Source organism: Pseudophryne corroboree, chromosome 5 (genome assembly GCF_028390025.1).
Source record: "Pseudophryne corroboree isolate aPseCor3 chromosome 5, aPseCor3.hap2, whole genome shotgun sequence".
Taxonomy (NCBI): Eukaryota; Metazoa; Chordata; class Amphibia; order Anura; family Myobatrachidae; genus Pseudophryne; species Pseudophryne corroboree.
This window is the reverse complement of record NC_086448.1, coordinates 212,267,909-212,283,461: the sequence shown is the minus strand read 5'-3', so window position 1 is coordinate 212,283,461 and position 15,553 is coordinate 212,267,909. Positions and strand designations below refer to the sequence as shown.

Here is a 15,553-nt window from a genome sequence, read left to right as displayed (position 1 = left end):
TCACTGTAGTAGCTTAGGACCTTAAAAACTGATGGGACTTATTCTGATGAGTCGTGATGGGTAAAGAAGGTCTTTTATATATAACTAGTTTTCACATTGGATTAGTTTTTGGTGGAGTATTAGTTGTATAAACTCATTGTTAGGGTTCTATTCCCATATTCTACAGTCTATTTTCCGTTTTAAACTTTAGAATGTCATTATAAAGATGATTGTAGTGGGCTAATTCTAGTACCTGTTGGTGGGTTGACATAAACAGACATCCACTTTCACAAGCCTTTTTATACTTGCTGTTCCATGCTTGCTGTATGTCATTTTGCTATTTTAATAACAAACAGTGGTTTTGTAAGCTCCTGTTGTCATGTTAGTACAGTTAGAAGATTATACTTGGTCCAATGTGTTCTGGATAATAGGTTTTGTTGCATGATAGATGCATGTGAAAGTTTGATGTAATTATAGTTGCATTTATTTGGTCATTATAACGGCGTGTATTTGTTGCCTTTTTGCTATGTAATATGATACGACAATGTTTATATATCAATTGCTTTTATAAACATGCAATTTTATAGCTTTAATTTCTTGAATCTAGGTATAACCTAGGTGACTATAATGGAGAGATCGTGTCAGAGGTAATGGCTCAGCGTCAGCCTTTGAAGCCCACCTATGCCATCCCCATCATCCCTATTTCTAGTAGTCCGTTTAAACATCAGGATACAATAGAAATTAAGATTAACAAGGTAAGATGGGTAATGGGTCATAATATATTACTGTAGGGCATTTGCATTTTACATCCGTGGAATGCATCTATAGATTTAATTTACGAAATGTTGCTTAAGTGAAGGAAAAGCTCATCATTTTTGCTAATGACCCTTTTACTAACCTAAACATAGTTATGGTCTTTGAATCCTGTTTATATGTATGGTGACTAGAAATTAAATGAAGTATACTCTTAAAAATATATTACAGCAAGAAAAATCTGATGTTGTACGACCGAAGCGGAAATATGAAAAGAAGCCTAAAGTCTTACCCACCTCTCCTGCTGCTCAACAGACCAGTCCTGCTGCACTTCCAGTGTTTAATGCGAAGGATCTGAATCAGTATGATTTCCCCAGCTCTGATGATGAGCCTCTCTCGCAGGTATACCAATCGAATTGTAAAATAATGTTCTGCATATCCAGTTGGCTGCCCAATCACTTTAGTTTGGTAGGAAAATTATACTACCTACTTGGAATTTTTCTACCTTACCTCTCTGGGGGGATTTCAATAGGTATTTTAAAGGGCCCAATAGAGCTATTCAATTGTAGCTCCGTTTGGGCGTTATTGGCTACAGGCGCCAGCATTTAATTTTGTACCCACTGGGGTTGGTGAGCTTAAATGAGCAAAAAGTTACCTGTTTGAGTGCTCAAATGGGACTTTTTGCCTAACGCCCATTAGTTTGGTAGGTTTTAGCAGTTTTATGTCACTAAACCCGACCTCTGTTGCGATTAAGTGGGAAAAACAAATTGAATTGCGCCCCGTGATTTCCCCATCACTTTAGACTGGATATCGGGCGCACGAAACCATTGATTTTCCCCCTTTGGGTTGCATGCCTTTTAAATGTCAAAATAAACAGCGTGTTTTGGTCAGCAAAAACATTTTCTGCCTTTTGTCTGCTGCACTCTTCTGGTGAATAAGCTGACCTGACCAGTTTCTTACTCTTGGTTAAATGCTTTAGCTGCTGCTGATAATTAATTGTTGTCTACTCTTACAATTTTTTAAATATTAACAATTTAAAAATAAAATTGTTTCAGTTGTGTGTGTTAAAGGGGCTAATTCAATTGTTTTGTGTGTCTAAAAATCCTGTCTAAACAGGACTTTTTAGACGCCAAAACTGTGGTCACAATTCAATTATGTTGCGGCGCACACGTCGTGTCCAAACAGACTGGGTTTAGCCATGTACAGTGGTTAAATACGTCTAAACGCCCTGCTTTGGGCATCCAAACTCCCAAGTTTCAACACATTTTTCTTGCACCCCAGGAGGCTGCAAGAAAAAAAATGTGTCCTCCGCTGGGTGCCCAATGGCAGAACAATTGAATTGCTACTGTTGGGCGCCTTCTAGTGTCAGGCAGGATCCTCCTGACAATTGAATCTGCCCCCAAGTACATACTTATATATTAAGAGTTTCCAAGAGCAGAGTTTAATGTATTTCCAAACACGGATGTACTTTCAAATATCTGGCTTCTGTCTTTATCAGGTCATGTCTGGTTCCTCGGAAGCCGAGGAGGAGAATGATCCAGATGGTCCCTTTGCTTTCCGCAGGAAAGCTGGCTGTCAGTACTATGCTGTAAGTGCAATGTCCATTATTAGTCATGGCGAGCTTGTAAGGATTCATTTAAAAAAATATATATAGGTTTGTGATTTTTTTTTTTTTTTTTTTTAATTTTCTTTTCTTTTTTCTAGCCACATTTGGACCAAACTGGCAACTGGCCTTGGTGTAGCCCAGAGCAAGGTGGACTAGGGGACATTCGCTATAGATACTGCCTCACTACCCTCACTGTACCCCGCAAGTGTATTGGGTTTGCACGAAGACGGGTTGGGCGTGGTGGAAGGTGAGATTCTACTTTACAGTTTGCTCGTAATACATTTTTATTTGTCATTATGAAGTTTATTAAACACAGTAACGCATGTGTTCTTTTTTTAATAACAATACTTTGTGCATGACTGTCTCATTTTAAATATTGCTTAAAGTTAGGTCACTAACTTTTTATTGTTAATGTACTTTATAATTCTATATATACTATATGCAGGGACGGACTGGGGCTCCGTGCCGGGTATTTGTGAACACACACACGCCTTGGGGGCGTGCTGTGAGCCAGGGTGCGTGGACTCGTGGCACGCCCTCATTTCCATGGAGACCCGTGGGGGAGGCTAAACCAGAGAGCCGGAGGCTGCGCGCGGCCTTCCAAGCTCTGTGGGACCGTATCGGCCCTGTGATCTTTGAGTTAACATTTCTTGGTCATTTTATTCTGCTTTACAGTTGTAATGTTCATATTGGTTCTCATTTTACCATTTGTGTTCTGATGTCCCTTGCAGGGTGCTCCTGGACAGAGCACATTCGGAGTACGACAGTGCTTTTCACCAGTTGGACGTTGACCTGCTTTCCTCTCCAGAACACACTTCAATCAATTTATTTGCCAATACCTCAGAAACAAATACCTCGGATAAATGTTTCTCTAAAGACCTCAGTCAAATACTAGTCAATATAAAATCATGTAGGTGGCGCCATTTTAGGCCTCGGACAACATCCCTACATGACAGTGACATTGTTGACTTTTCCTGTAGAACGTTTCACAAGGGTGTAACTCGAACAGGCACAGCACAACCTGGGACCCAGACTTGCAGTACCTCGTCATCAAGTAAAAGTAGCAGTGGTTCAGCACACTTTGGTATGTGGTCTACTACTATCTTTTTACAGTCATTTTCATGGAAACAGGCGAATGACCCCTGGAATGAATGTCAACATATGTATTCCATTGAAAATATATATAAATATATATTTTTTTTCATCCTGTTGTGTTTGATTGCATAATCCTTGTTCACGCTCATGTTTTTCCAATTCATCAGCTAGTAATTGCTTTTGCTTGGTACATGCTTTACTCATGTATTCATCAGTTGGCACAAGCTTCAGTTTTTAAGCTGTAACACAATACAAAAGCTTTGGGTATACGAGACCGGCAGTGGGGATCCTGGCGGTCAGCATTCCGATGCTGGGATCCCAACCGCCAGAATGCCGACAGGGGGGCGTGCGCAACAAAGCCCCTTGCAGGCTAACTGCGCTCACTACATGTTCTGTTCCCGCTCCATAGGTGTCGTAGACACCCAGGAGTGTGAATAGACCTCGGCCTCCTGTCTGCATTCTGACGTTTGGGATCCCAGCTGCCGGTCTCTTAATTTCATCCCATACAAAATGATGGAACTGCGAGTTAAGGAAGGAAGCATTCAGATTCTTCTGTGGCGTGTAATTCATAAACTGCAATAATTTAGAGTTTGATACAGTATGTGATTAAACCCACTACTGTAGTATAAAATGCGTACTAGGTGAGGGGTGGAAACAATTGCTGGAAAGAGTCATTACATTGCAATCATGTGTAATAGGATAATGTGCCCTTTGCCATTTCTTGTGATTTGACCTGTTGGGACATTAGTAGATGAAAGGTCTATTTATTAAGGTTTGGATGGAGATAAAGTACCAGCCAATCAGCTCCTAACTTCCATGTCACAGGCTGTGTTTGAAAAATGACTGTTAGGAGCTGATTGGCTGGTACTTTATCTACTACAATTTTTATCTCCATCCAAGGCTTAGTAAATAGACCCCTTAGTCCCTACAACTTCCAAATTTGATGAAATCATTAATGGGACAAGAATAACGGATATTTTCTCCTCACTATTTATACAATTAAAAACCAGCTTCTAGGGAGCGATTCAGTTGTTGGACAGAATTAGCTCCTGTCTAAAGTGGCTAGGAACGAATTCAATTGGCTGGGCGACCAGTACTGAATGTGCTCTTAAAGAAGGGTTTTGGGGCTGGTCGCATGTCCCAGGCATGCCTCAACTGCAGTGCGCCTGGCACGTAGTACAGGAGAAGCAGCATAATGCAATTAATCCCGTGCATTAGGACGAAAGAATGCGGCCATCGTGACCAGCGCTGTGCCAGTGGCGCAAAAAATTGGTTTGGCTCCCACCCACTTTAGACAGAAGCTAGTACTCTCAAACAATTGCATCACTCCCCCATAAAACTATCTTTAGCTATACAGGTTGAGTATCCAAAATCCCACATTTTTGGGTCCCCTACTGAGATAATGACATACATATTATATATTATGTGTATATATAGATATATATTTCAGTAGGGGAACCAAAAATGTGTGATTTTGGATAAGGGATACTCAACCTGTAGTAACTTAAACTCGTCCAGAAAAAGATTGTTTCTTGCATCATAATTAAGGTTTTGCCTTTTCCTTCATAAATCTCCTTCATTTCTTAGATGATTGAGGGCATTTGTTTATGTTCATGTCTTTTAAGGTTTCACCACATCTTCTGTGTAGGGTTGAGATCCCGAATATAGCTTGTCCATTCCAAAAGACTGCTCAGGGTCACTGCCATAAGCCATTATTTATTTATTTTATATGTATGTATGCATTTATTTTATTTATTTATTTTGTAAATAATAACGTTATTGCAAGGGATGGTATTATTAGTGATATTATAACATTTTAAATTGAAAGGCTTTTTGTTTATAATTCTGAAATGGGGCTTTTTACGTCCTATTCCTTATGTAGTGGAGTGCAGAATTCAGTCCTCTAATAATGCTCATTGTTCTATAGGTTTATTTGTATTCTCTTTTTGTAGATAAAAAAAGAAAAAGAAAAAAGTGTTTATACACAATCATGTGATAAATATTTGTTTCTACTATTTCAGACAGTTGCATCACGATTGATTGTACAGTAATTGGTAGTTCAGAGTCTCTAAACTAAGGGGCATTCTGTTGTGCATAATTTAGACTCTCAACTGCCAATTAAAACCAGATTGGAGTTAGGAGGTACCTCAAACCTGATTATGTAATGTTGTAAACCCTTTTATATTGTTGCTCACGGGAGCTATACAATACTGATACTTTTTTGTTGTTGTAATTAACATTGCTATAGTAGCCTATTCAGTATTGCTATGAAGTGCAGACATGTTCTGCTTTTACAGTGATTGGAACCAAAACGGTTTCATTGGCCTATTTAAACATTGTGACATAATAGAGCAACATTCTTTTGTTTATAATCAATATTACAAAGAAAGATGGTCCTCAAATGTGATATCTGTACAACTGTGAAGTTTCAGAAATGTTATCCTTTTGTTTACAAACACTTTTTATTGTGCAAATGTGTGAAGCAGTGTGTCCAGTAGTTATTGTGTCGAGTTGCAGCACTGCCAATGCCAATATATATCATAAAGATATGTTGGTGTATCTGCCTGTGTGTATGGGCGTCCAACAATGGGGGTAATTCCGAGTTGATCGCAGCAGCAAATTTGTTAGCAGTTAGGCAAAACCATGTGCACTGCAGGGGGGGGCAGATATAACGTGCAGAGAGAGTTACATTTGGGTGGGGGGTGTTCAAACTGAAATCTAAATTGCAGTGTAAAAAATAAAGCAGCCAGTATTTACCCTGCACAGAAACAAAATAACCCACCCAAATCTAACTCTCTGCAAATGTTATTTTTCAGTCAGCCACTAGGGGACACTGGCACAAGTTCAAGACTGTGGGGTGATGATAGTGGCTTTACAGGGAGCTGGCACTTTAAATAAATTAAGAAGTGAAACAGGCTTCTCTCCCTCTATCCCCCATGATTCCTCAGTTTTGAATTTGGCCGATGGAGCCGGTCACTGCTGACTGAGCTCCAGCTCAGTTAGAATCTATTCTATTTTATTTTATATATTTTTTCAGAGAGTCAGTTTCTCTAGAGCCCCAGGTCCCTTCGCCACTTAATTAGATAACTGGGGTCCAGGTTGACTCAGCAGCATCAAGATGCCACAGAGTACAGCGCTTGGTGTGAGAAACACTGTCTCTGTCTATATGACTGCACCCTCCTGAGGCTCCTGGAAGGGTGAGTCGATCACTCCTATACAGCGCAGCTTTCTGCGCATAGCGGCCAGTTTCTGTCTTACCGGTTCAAGATGGAGTTGCTCAGCTCGGTGATTTCGAGCCTGGAACCCAAGGAATTCATGATATCTCTAGACATGAAGGAAGCATATCTCCACATTCCGATATGGGAACCGCACCAAGCGTTTCCCAGGTTTGCGATTCAACGGGATCATTTTCAGTTCAGAGCCTTACCATTCGGCCTGTTCACAGCACCCAGGGTGTTTACCAAGGTCATGTCGGTGGTGATTGTTCTGAGGTGATCATTGGGAGTCACAATAATACCATACCTAGACGACCTCCTCCTCAAAGCTCCATCGGATCTCATTCTCCAGGAGAATGCTCTGTTAACATACAATGTGTTAGTGGAACACGGATGGATAATCAGTTTTCGGAAATCCAACCTTCAGCCATCACAGCGTATCCAGTTTCTCGGTGTGATCCTGGACACCAACGTCCAGAAAGTTTTTCTGCCTCAAACTGGTCCAAGCAGTTCTCAAGCCAAAAATAAGAATTTACTTACCGATAATTCTATTTCTCGGAGTCCGTAGTGGATGCTGGGGTTCCTGAAAGGACCATGGGGAATAGCGGCTCCGCAGGAGACAGGGCACAAAAGTAAAGCTTTTACAGGTCAGGTGGTGTGTACTGGCTCCTCCCCCTATGACCCTCCTCCAGACTCCAGTTAGGTACTGTGCCCGGACGAGCGTACACAATAAGGGAGGATTTTGAATCCCGGGTAAGACTCATACCAGCCACACCAATCACACCGTACAACTTGTGATCTAAACCCAGTTAACAGTATGATAACAGAGGAGCCTCTGAAAGATGGCTTCCTAAACAATAACCCGAATTAGTTAACAATAACTATGTACAAGTATTGCAGATAATCCGCACTTGGGATGGGCGCCCAGCATCCACTACGGACTCCGAGAAATAGAATTATCGGTAAGTAAATTCTTATTTTCTCTATCGTCCTAAGTGGATGCTGGGGTTCCTGAAAGGACCATGGGGATTATACCAAAGCTCCCAAACGGGCGGGAGAGTGCGGATGACTCTGCAGCACCGAATGAGAGAACTCCAGGTCCTCCTTTGCCAGGGTATCAAATTTGTAAAAATTTACAAACGTGTTCTCCCCTGACCACGTAGCTGCTCGGCAGAGTTGTAATGCCGAGACCCCTCGGGCAGCCGCCCAAGATGAGCCCACCTTCCTTGCGGAATGGGCCTTAACAGATTTAGGCTGTGGCAGGCCTGCCACAGAATGTACAAGTTGAATTTTGTTACAAAACCAACGAGCAATCGACTGCTTAGAAGCAGGTGCACCCAACTTGTTGGGTGCATACAGTATAAACAGCGAGTCAGATTTTCTGACTCCAGCCGTCCTTTAAATGTATATTTTTAAGGCTCTGACAACGTCCAACAACTTGGAGTCCTTCAAGTCGTCTGTAGCCGCAGGCACTACAATAGGCTGGTTCAGGTGAAACGCTGATACCACCTTAGGGAGAAAATGCGGACGCGTCCGCAGCTCTGCCCTATGTCGAATGGAAAATTAAATAAGGGCTTTTATAAGACAAAGCCGCCAGTTCAGATACTCTCCCGGCCGAAGCCAGGGCCAGTAACATAGTCACTTTCCATGTGAGATATTTCAAATCCACATTCTTTAGTGGTTCAAACCAATTGGATTTGAGGAAATCTAAAACTACATTTAGATCCCACGGTGCCACCTTAGGCACCACAGGAGGCTGTATATGCAGTACTCCTTTGATAAAAATCTGGACCTCAGGGACTGAGGCCAATTCTTTGTGGAAGAATATTGATAGGGCCGAAATTTGAACCTTAATAGATCCCAATTTGAGACCCATAGACAATCCTGATTGCAGGAAATGTAGGAAAACGACCCAGTTGAAATTCCTCCATCGGAGCACTCCGCTGCTCGCACCACGCAACATATTTTCGCCAAATACGGCGATAATGCTTCGCGGTGACTTCCTTCCTTGCCTTTATCAAGGTAGGAATGACTTCTTCTGGAATGCCTTTTCCTTTTAGGATCTGGCATTCAACGCCATGCCGTCAAACGCAGCCGCGGTAAGTCTTGAAAAAGACAAGGACCCTGCTGAAGCAGGTCCCTTCTCAGAAGTAGAGGCCACGGATCGTCCGTGACCATCTCTTGAAGTTCCGGGTACCAAGTCCTTCTTGGCCAATCCGGAGCCACTAGTCTTACTCCTCTTTGCCGTATAATCCTCAATACCTTTGGTATGAGAGGCAGAGGAGGAAACGCATATACCGACTGGTACACCCAAGGTGTTACCAGCGCGTCCACAGCTATTGCCTGCGGATCTCTTGACCTGGCGCAATACCTGTCCAGTGTTTTGTTGAGGCGAGACGCCATCATGTCCACCATTGGTTTTACCCAACGGTTTAATAGCATGTGGAAAACTTCTGGATGAAGTCCCCACTCTCCCGGGTGAAGGTCGTGTCTGCTGAGGAAGTCTGCTTCCCAGTTGTCCACGCCCGGGATGAATACTGCTGACAGTGCTATCACGTGATTCTCCGCCCAGCGAAGGATCCTGGCAGCTTCTGCCATTGCCCTCCTGCTTCTTGTGCCGCCCTGTCTGTTTACATGGGCGACTGCCGTGATGTTGTCCGACTGGATCAACACCGGTCTTCCTTGAAGCAGAGGTTCCGCCTGGCTTAGAGCATTGTAGATTGCTCTTAGTTCCAGAATGCTTATGTGAAGAGACTTTTTCAGGCTCGACCACACTCCCTGGAAATTTCTTCCCTGTGTGACTGCTCCCCAGCCTCTCAGGCTGGCATCCGTGGTCACCAGGATCCAATCCTGCATGCCGAATCTGCGGCCCTCCAATAGATGAGCCTCCTGCAACCACCACAGAAGGGATACCCTTGTCCTCGGCGACAGGGTTATCCGCAGGTGCATCTGAAGATGCGACCCTGACCATTTGTCCAACAGATCCCTTTGCATGGAATCTGCCGAAAGGGATTGCTTCGTAAGAAGCTACCATTTTTTCCCAGGACTCTTGTGCATTGATGTACAGACACCTTTCCTGGTTTTAGGAGGTTCCTGACCAGGACAGATAACTCCTTGGCTTTTTCTTCGGGAAGAAAAACCTTTTTCTGAACTGTGTCCAGAATCATCCCCAGGAACAGCAGACGAGTTGTCGGCATTAATTGGGATTTTGGAATATTCAGAATCCATCCGTGCTGCTTTAGCACCTCTTGAGATAGTGCTAAACCCATCTCTAGCTGTTCTCTGGACCTTGCCCTTATTAGGAGATCGTCCAAGTATGGGATAATTAATACGCCTTTTCTTCGAAGAAGAAATATTATCTCGGCCATTACCTTTGTAAAGACCCGAGGTGCCGTGGACAAACCAAACGGCAGCGTCTGAAACTGATAGTGACAGTTTTGTACAACGAACCTGATGTACCCCTGGTGTGAGGGGTAATTGGAACGTGGAGATACGCATCCTTGATGTCCAAGGATACCATAAAGTCCCCTTCTTCCAGGTTCGCTATCACTGCTCTGAGTGACTCCATCTTGAACTTGAACTTCTTTATGTATAGGTTCAAGGACTTCAGATTTAGAATAGGCCTTACCGAGCCATCCGGCTTCGGTACCACAAATAGAGTGGAATAATACCCCTTCCCTTGTTGTAGAAGAGGTACCTTGACTATCACCTGCTGAGAATACAGCTTGTGAATGGCTTCCAAAACCGTCTCCCTTTCTGAGGGGGACGTTGGTAAAGCAGACTTCAGGAAACGGCGAGGTGGCTCTGTCTCTAATTTCAACCTGTACCCCTGAGATATTATCTGCAGGATCCAGGGATTTACCTGCGAGTGAGCCCACTGCGCGCTGTAATTTTTGAGACGACCGCCTACCGCCCCCGAGTCCGCTTGCGAAGCCCCAGCGTCATGCTGAGGCTTTTGTAGAAGCCGGGGAGGGCTTCTGTTCCTGGGAAGGAGCTGCCTGTTGCTGTCTCTTCCCTCGTCCTCTGCCTCGTGGCAGATATGAATAGCCCTTTGCTCTCTTATTTTTAAAGGAACGAAAGGGCTGCGGTTGAAAGGTCGGTGCCTTTTTCTGTTGGGGAGTGACTTGAGGTAGAAAGGTGGATTTCCCGGCCGTAGCCGTGGCCACCAAATCCGATAGACCGACCTCAAATAACTCCTCTACGCATCGCCTGTCCACTGTCGTGTCCATAAAGCTCTTCTGGCCGAAATGGACATAGCACTTACCCGTGATGCCAGTGTGCAGATATCTCTCTGTGCATCACGCATATAAAGAAATGCATCCTTTATTTGTTCTAACGACAGTAAAATATTGTCCCTGTCCAGGGTATCAATATTTTCGATCAGGGACTCTGACCAAACTACCCCAGCACTGCACATCCAGGCAGTCGCAATAGCTGGTCGTAGTATAACACCTGCATGTGTGTATATACCTTTTTGGATATTTTCCATCCTCCTATCTGATGGATCTTTAAGTGCGTCCGTCTCAGGAGAGGGTAACGCCACTTGTTTTGATAAGCGTGTTAGCGCTTTGTCCACCCTAGGAGGTGTTTCCCAGCGCTCCCTAACCTCTGGCGGGAAAGGGTATAAAGCCAATAACTTCTTTGAAATTAGCAGTTTTTTATCGGGGCACCCCACGCTTCATCACACACGTCATTTAATTCTTCTGATTCGGTAAAAACTACTGGTAGTTTTTTCACACCCCACATAATACCCTGTTTAGTGGTACCTGTAGTATCAGCTAAATGTAACATCTCCTTTATTGCCAAAATCATATAACGTGTGGCCCTACTGGAAAATACGGTTGATTCGTCACCCTCACCACCGGAATCAGTGCCTGTGTCTGGGTCTGTGTCGACCGACTGAGGCAAGGGACGTTTTACAGCCCCTGACGGTGTTTGAGGCGCCTGGACAGACACTAATTGAGTGTCCGGCCGCCTCATGTCGGCAAACGACTGCTTAAGCGAGTTGACGCTATCCCGTAATTCCACAAATAAAGGCATCCATTCTGGTGTCGACCCCCTAGGAGGTGACATCCTCATATTTGGCAATTGCTCCGCCTCCACACCAAGAACGTCCTCATACATGTCGACACACACGTACCGACACACAGCAGACACACAGGGAATGCTCTATACGAAGACAGGACCCACTAGCCCTTTGGGGAGACAGAGGGAGAGTCTGCCAGCACACACCAAAAAGCGCTATATATGACAGGGATAGCCTTATGATTAAGTGCTCCCTTATAGCTGCTTTTATATTAATATATTGCCATTTATTCTGCCCCCCCTCTCTGTTATACCCTGTTTCTGTAGTGCAGTGCAGGGGAGAGACCTGGGAGCCTTCCTGACCAGCGGAGCTGTGACAGAAAATGGCGCCGTGTGCTGAGGAGATAGGCCCCGCCCCTTTTTCGGCGGGCTCGTCTCCCGCTATTTAGTACATTTAGGCAGGGGTAAATATCTCCATATAGCCTCTGGGGCTATATGTGAGGTATTTTTAGCCTTTTTAAAGGTTTTCATTTGCCTCCCAGGGCGCCCCCCCCCAGCGCCCTGCACCCTCAGTGACTGCCGTGTGAAGTGTGCTGAGAGGAAAATGGCGCACAGCTGCAGTGCTGTGCGCTACCTTAAGAAGACTGCAGGAGTCTTCAGCCGCCGATTCTGGACCTCTTCTTGCTTCAGCATCTGTGAGGGGGCCGGCGGCGTGGCTCCGGTGACCATCCAGGCTGTACCTGTGATCGTCCCTCTGGAGCTTCATGTCCAGTAGCCAAGAAGCCAATCCATCCTGCACGCAGGTGAGTTCACTTCTTCTCCCCTCTGTCCCTCGTTGCAGTGATCCTGTTGCCAGCAGGAATCACTGTAAAATAAAAAACCTAAGCTAAACTCTCTAAGCAGCTCTTTATGAGAGCCACCTAGAATTGCACCCTTCTCGGCCGGGCACAAAAATCTAACTGGAGTCTGGAGGAGGGTCATAGGGGGAGGAGCCAGTACACACCACCTGACCTGTAAAAGCTTTACTTTTGTGCCCTGTCTCCTGCGGAGCCGCTATTCCCCATGGTCCTTTCAGGAACCCCAGCATCCACTTAGGACGATAGAGAAATTGGTATCAGTCCATTTATACATTCATTTGCTTGGGAAAATGGTATCTGCTTTCGAGACTCTGGAATTCGTCTGTTTTCATTCATGTTCTTGGTCGGGGTCGCATCTACACCTTCAACAGTTAGTTTGGCTGTCTCCGGAGACGCAACTTTCGCTTCTATGGTGGCTTCAACTGCACAATCTCACTGCGGGCAGGCGGTCCGGTGTATGGGACTGGACGCTCATAACGACGGATGCCAGCCTCAGGGGATGGTGAGCGGTTGTGTTGGACTTCCAGCTTCAGCCATTGGTCTCCACAGGAAGCACTGTTGCCAATAAATGTGTTGGAACTGAGAGCGATCTACAATGCGCTGGTACAAGCTGCCAAAGTCCTGCGATCCAAAGCGGTAAAGGTTCAATCAGACAACGCTAATGCTGTAGCGTACGTAAACAAGCAGGGAGGAACTCGCAGTCGCCAAGCGATGCGAGAGGTGACGAGCATTCTCCAGGACGCACGCAACGCTGTAATCCTCAGCAGTATTCATTCCAGGAGTAGACAATTGGGAAGCAGACTACCTCAGCCATCAGGGTCTACATCCAGGAGAATGGGCAGTTCACCCAGAGGTGTTCGACGCTCTGACACAGCGCTGGGTGTGTCCAGAGGTGGATCTCATGGCATCCCGTCTCAATAATCAGCTTCCTCGATACATCTCCAGGACACGGGATCCTCAGGCGGAAGCTGTAGACGCTCTGGCCGTATAACCTAGTATACGCGTTTCCTCCATTCCCTCTATTGTCTCGAATTCTCAAGAGAATCAAACGAGAGTCAATCACGGTGATCTTGGTGGCACCAGATTGGCCTAGGAGAGTTTGGTTTTCAGACCTGCGCCTTCTGCTAGCGGACGATCCTTGGCCTCCTACCTCTGCGTACGGATCTACTCCAACAAGGGCCCTTCGTGCATCCAGATTTACCACGACTACGTTTAATGGGATGGCTTTTGAGGCAGGCATCCTGAAACTCAAAGGGATATTCCAGAATGTGTGGTTTCCACTATGTTGCATGCACGAAAACCTGTTACAGCAGCCCATTATCATTGCATCTGGTGATCTTGTATCTCTTGGTGTGACCGGAAAGGGTTACAGTCAGATTCTTTTCGTCTCTCAAGGTACTTGCTTTTTCTCCAGGCAGGTTTAGATTCCGTACTTCGTCTAGGATCCCTGAAAGTTCAGGTATCTGCCTTATCGATTATCTTTCAGAAATGCCTGGCGCTCCTTCCGGATGTGCAAACTTTCCTACAAGGGGTCCTTCGGGTACAGCCTCCGTTTGTTCCCCCTACAGCTCCTTGGGACTCGAATCTGGTGCTGAATTATCTACAGTCACCCTGTTTTGAACCCTTGGAAGAAGCAGATCTTAACTATCTTACTTGGAAGACTGTTTTTGTCCTAGCCATAGCTTCAACCAGGAGGGTGTCTGAATTAAGTACCTTGTCTTGTAAGCCTCTCTACTTGATTTTTCATCCTGATAGAGCTGAGTTGAGGACACATGCTTCCTTTCTCCTGAAGGTCGTCTCAGCTCTTCATATCAATCAGCTGATTATGGTAACGTGTTTGCAGGAGGACTCTGGGACACCTTCTTTGGATGTAGTGAGGACGTTGAAGATCTACGTGGAACGAACAGCTCAGTTACGAAAAACTGATGCTTTATTCATGCTTTATGATCTCCCGCGTTGAGGGTGGCCTGCCACTAAGCAGACCGTGGCCCGCTGGATTCAGTTGACTATTCGTCAAGCCTATCTACATCAATCTAAGCGGCCTCCATTATCTATTGCTGCACACTCTACACATTCAGTTGGGTCTTCCTGGGCCGCCGCTAGAGGGGCTACCACGTCTCAACTCTGTAGGGCAGCCACTTGGTCCATTATCCATACGTTTTGTCAAATTCTACAAGTTTGATACCTTTTGCGGCTTCATCTTCACGTTTTGGCCGCCTTGTTTTGCAAGTTCCTCAGTGATCTCCCGCCCAGGGGGGGGGAACTTTGGGACGTCACCACAGTCTTGAACTTGTGCCAGTGTCCACTAGTGGCTGACTGAAAAAGGAGGATTTTGGTACTTACCGATAAATTCCTTTTTCGGAAGCCATAGGGGACACTGGCCGCCCGCCCGCCCATTGCTGTTCTCTTACCTTCATTGTCGTTCTGTTATGTTTAATTGTTATATGCTCTCTACCCTCGTTTAAGGTGGGTACACACTAGTAGATATATCTGCAGATCAACTGATCTGCAGATATATCTATGGACGGATCGGGCAGTGTGCTGTGCATACACACTGCCCGATCCGTCGGGGACTGACGTCATGAACTGGGCGGGCGTGTACACACGCCCGCCCAGTTCAGCTGTCAATCACCGCCGGCCGCCGCAGCATGTGTACCCGACCGCCCCGTACACACACAGCGTCGCGCCAATATATAGGTAGATATATTGGCCGTCGGCTGTGCTGCGCGGCTGACGTGATACGTCTGTGAACGACGGAGTTCACAGACGTATCGGACGTACACACTGGCCGACGGTCCCGCGATATATCGGCCGTTCAAGAGAACGGCCGATATATCGACCAGTGTGTACTGACCTTTAGTTCTGTTCTCTTCTTCCCGTCTCCGCTCAGCTAATTCTTAACTGATGGATCATGGGGGATAGAGCGGGAGGAGCCTGTTTCACTTCTTAGTTTATTTAAAGTGCCAGCTCCCTGTAAAGCGACCATCACCCCACAGTCTTGAACTTTTGCCAGTGTCTCCTAT

General features: G+C 45.4%; 1 protein-coding gene across 3 annotated transcripts in view; it reads left to right on the top strand.

Annotated features, from left to right (window-relative positions):
- EPC1 (enhancer of polycomb homolog 1) overlaps window positions 1-15,553 on the top strand; it is a 127,579-nt gene that overhangs the window by 89,969 nt on the left and 22,057 nt on the right. For all 3 annotated transcript variants that reach the window (XM_063922080.1, XM_063922079.1, XM_063922081.1), the window contains exons 6-10: window positions 587-734; window positions 964-1,134; window positions 2,231-2,320; window positions 2,437-2,585; window positions 3,070-3,422. In XM_063922080.1, the coding sequence (XP_063778150.1) occupies window positions 587-734; window positions 964-1,134; window positions 2,231-2,320; window positions 2,437-2,585; window positions 3,070-3,422 (911 nt within the window). The remainder of the gene's footprint in view (window positions 1-586; window positions 735-963; window positions 1,135-2,230; window positions 2,321-2,436; window positions 2,586-3,069; window positions 3,423-15,553) is intronic.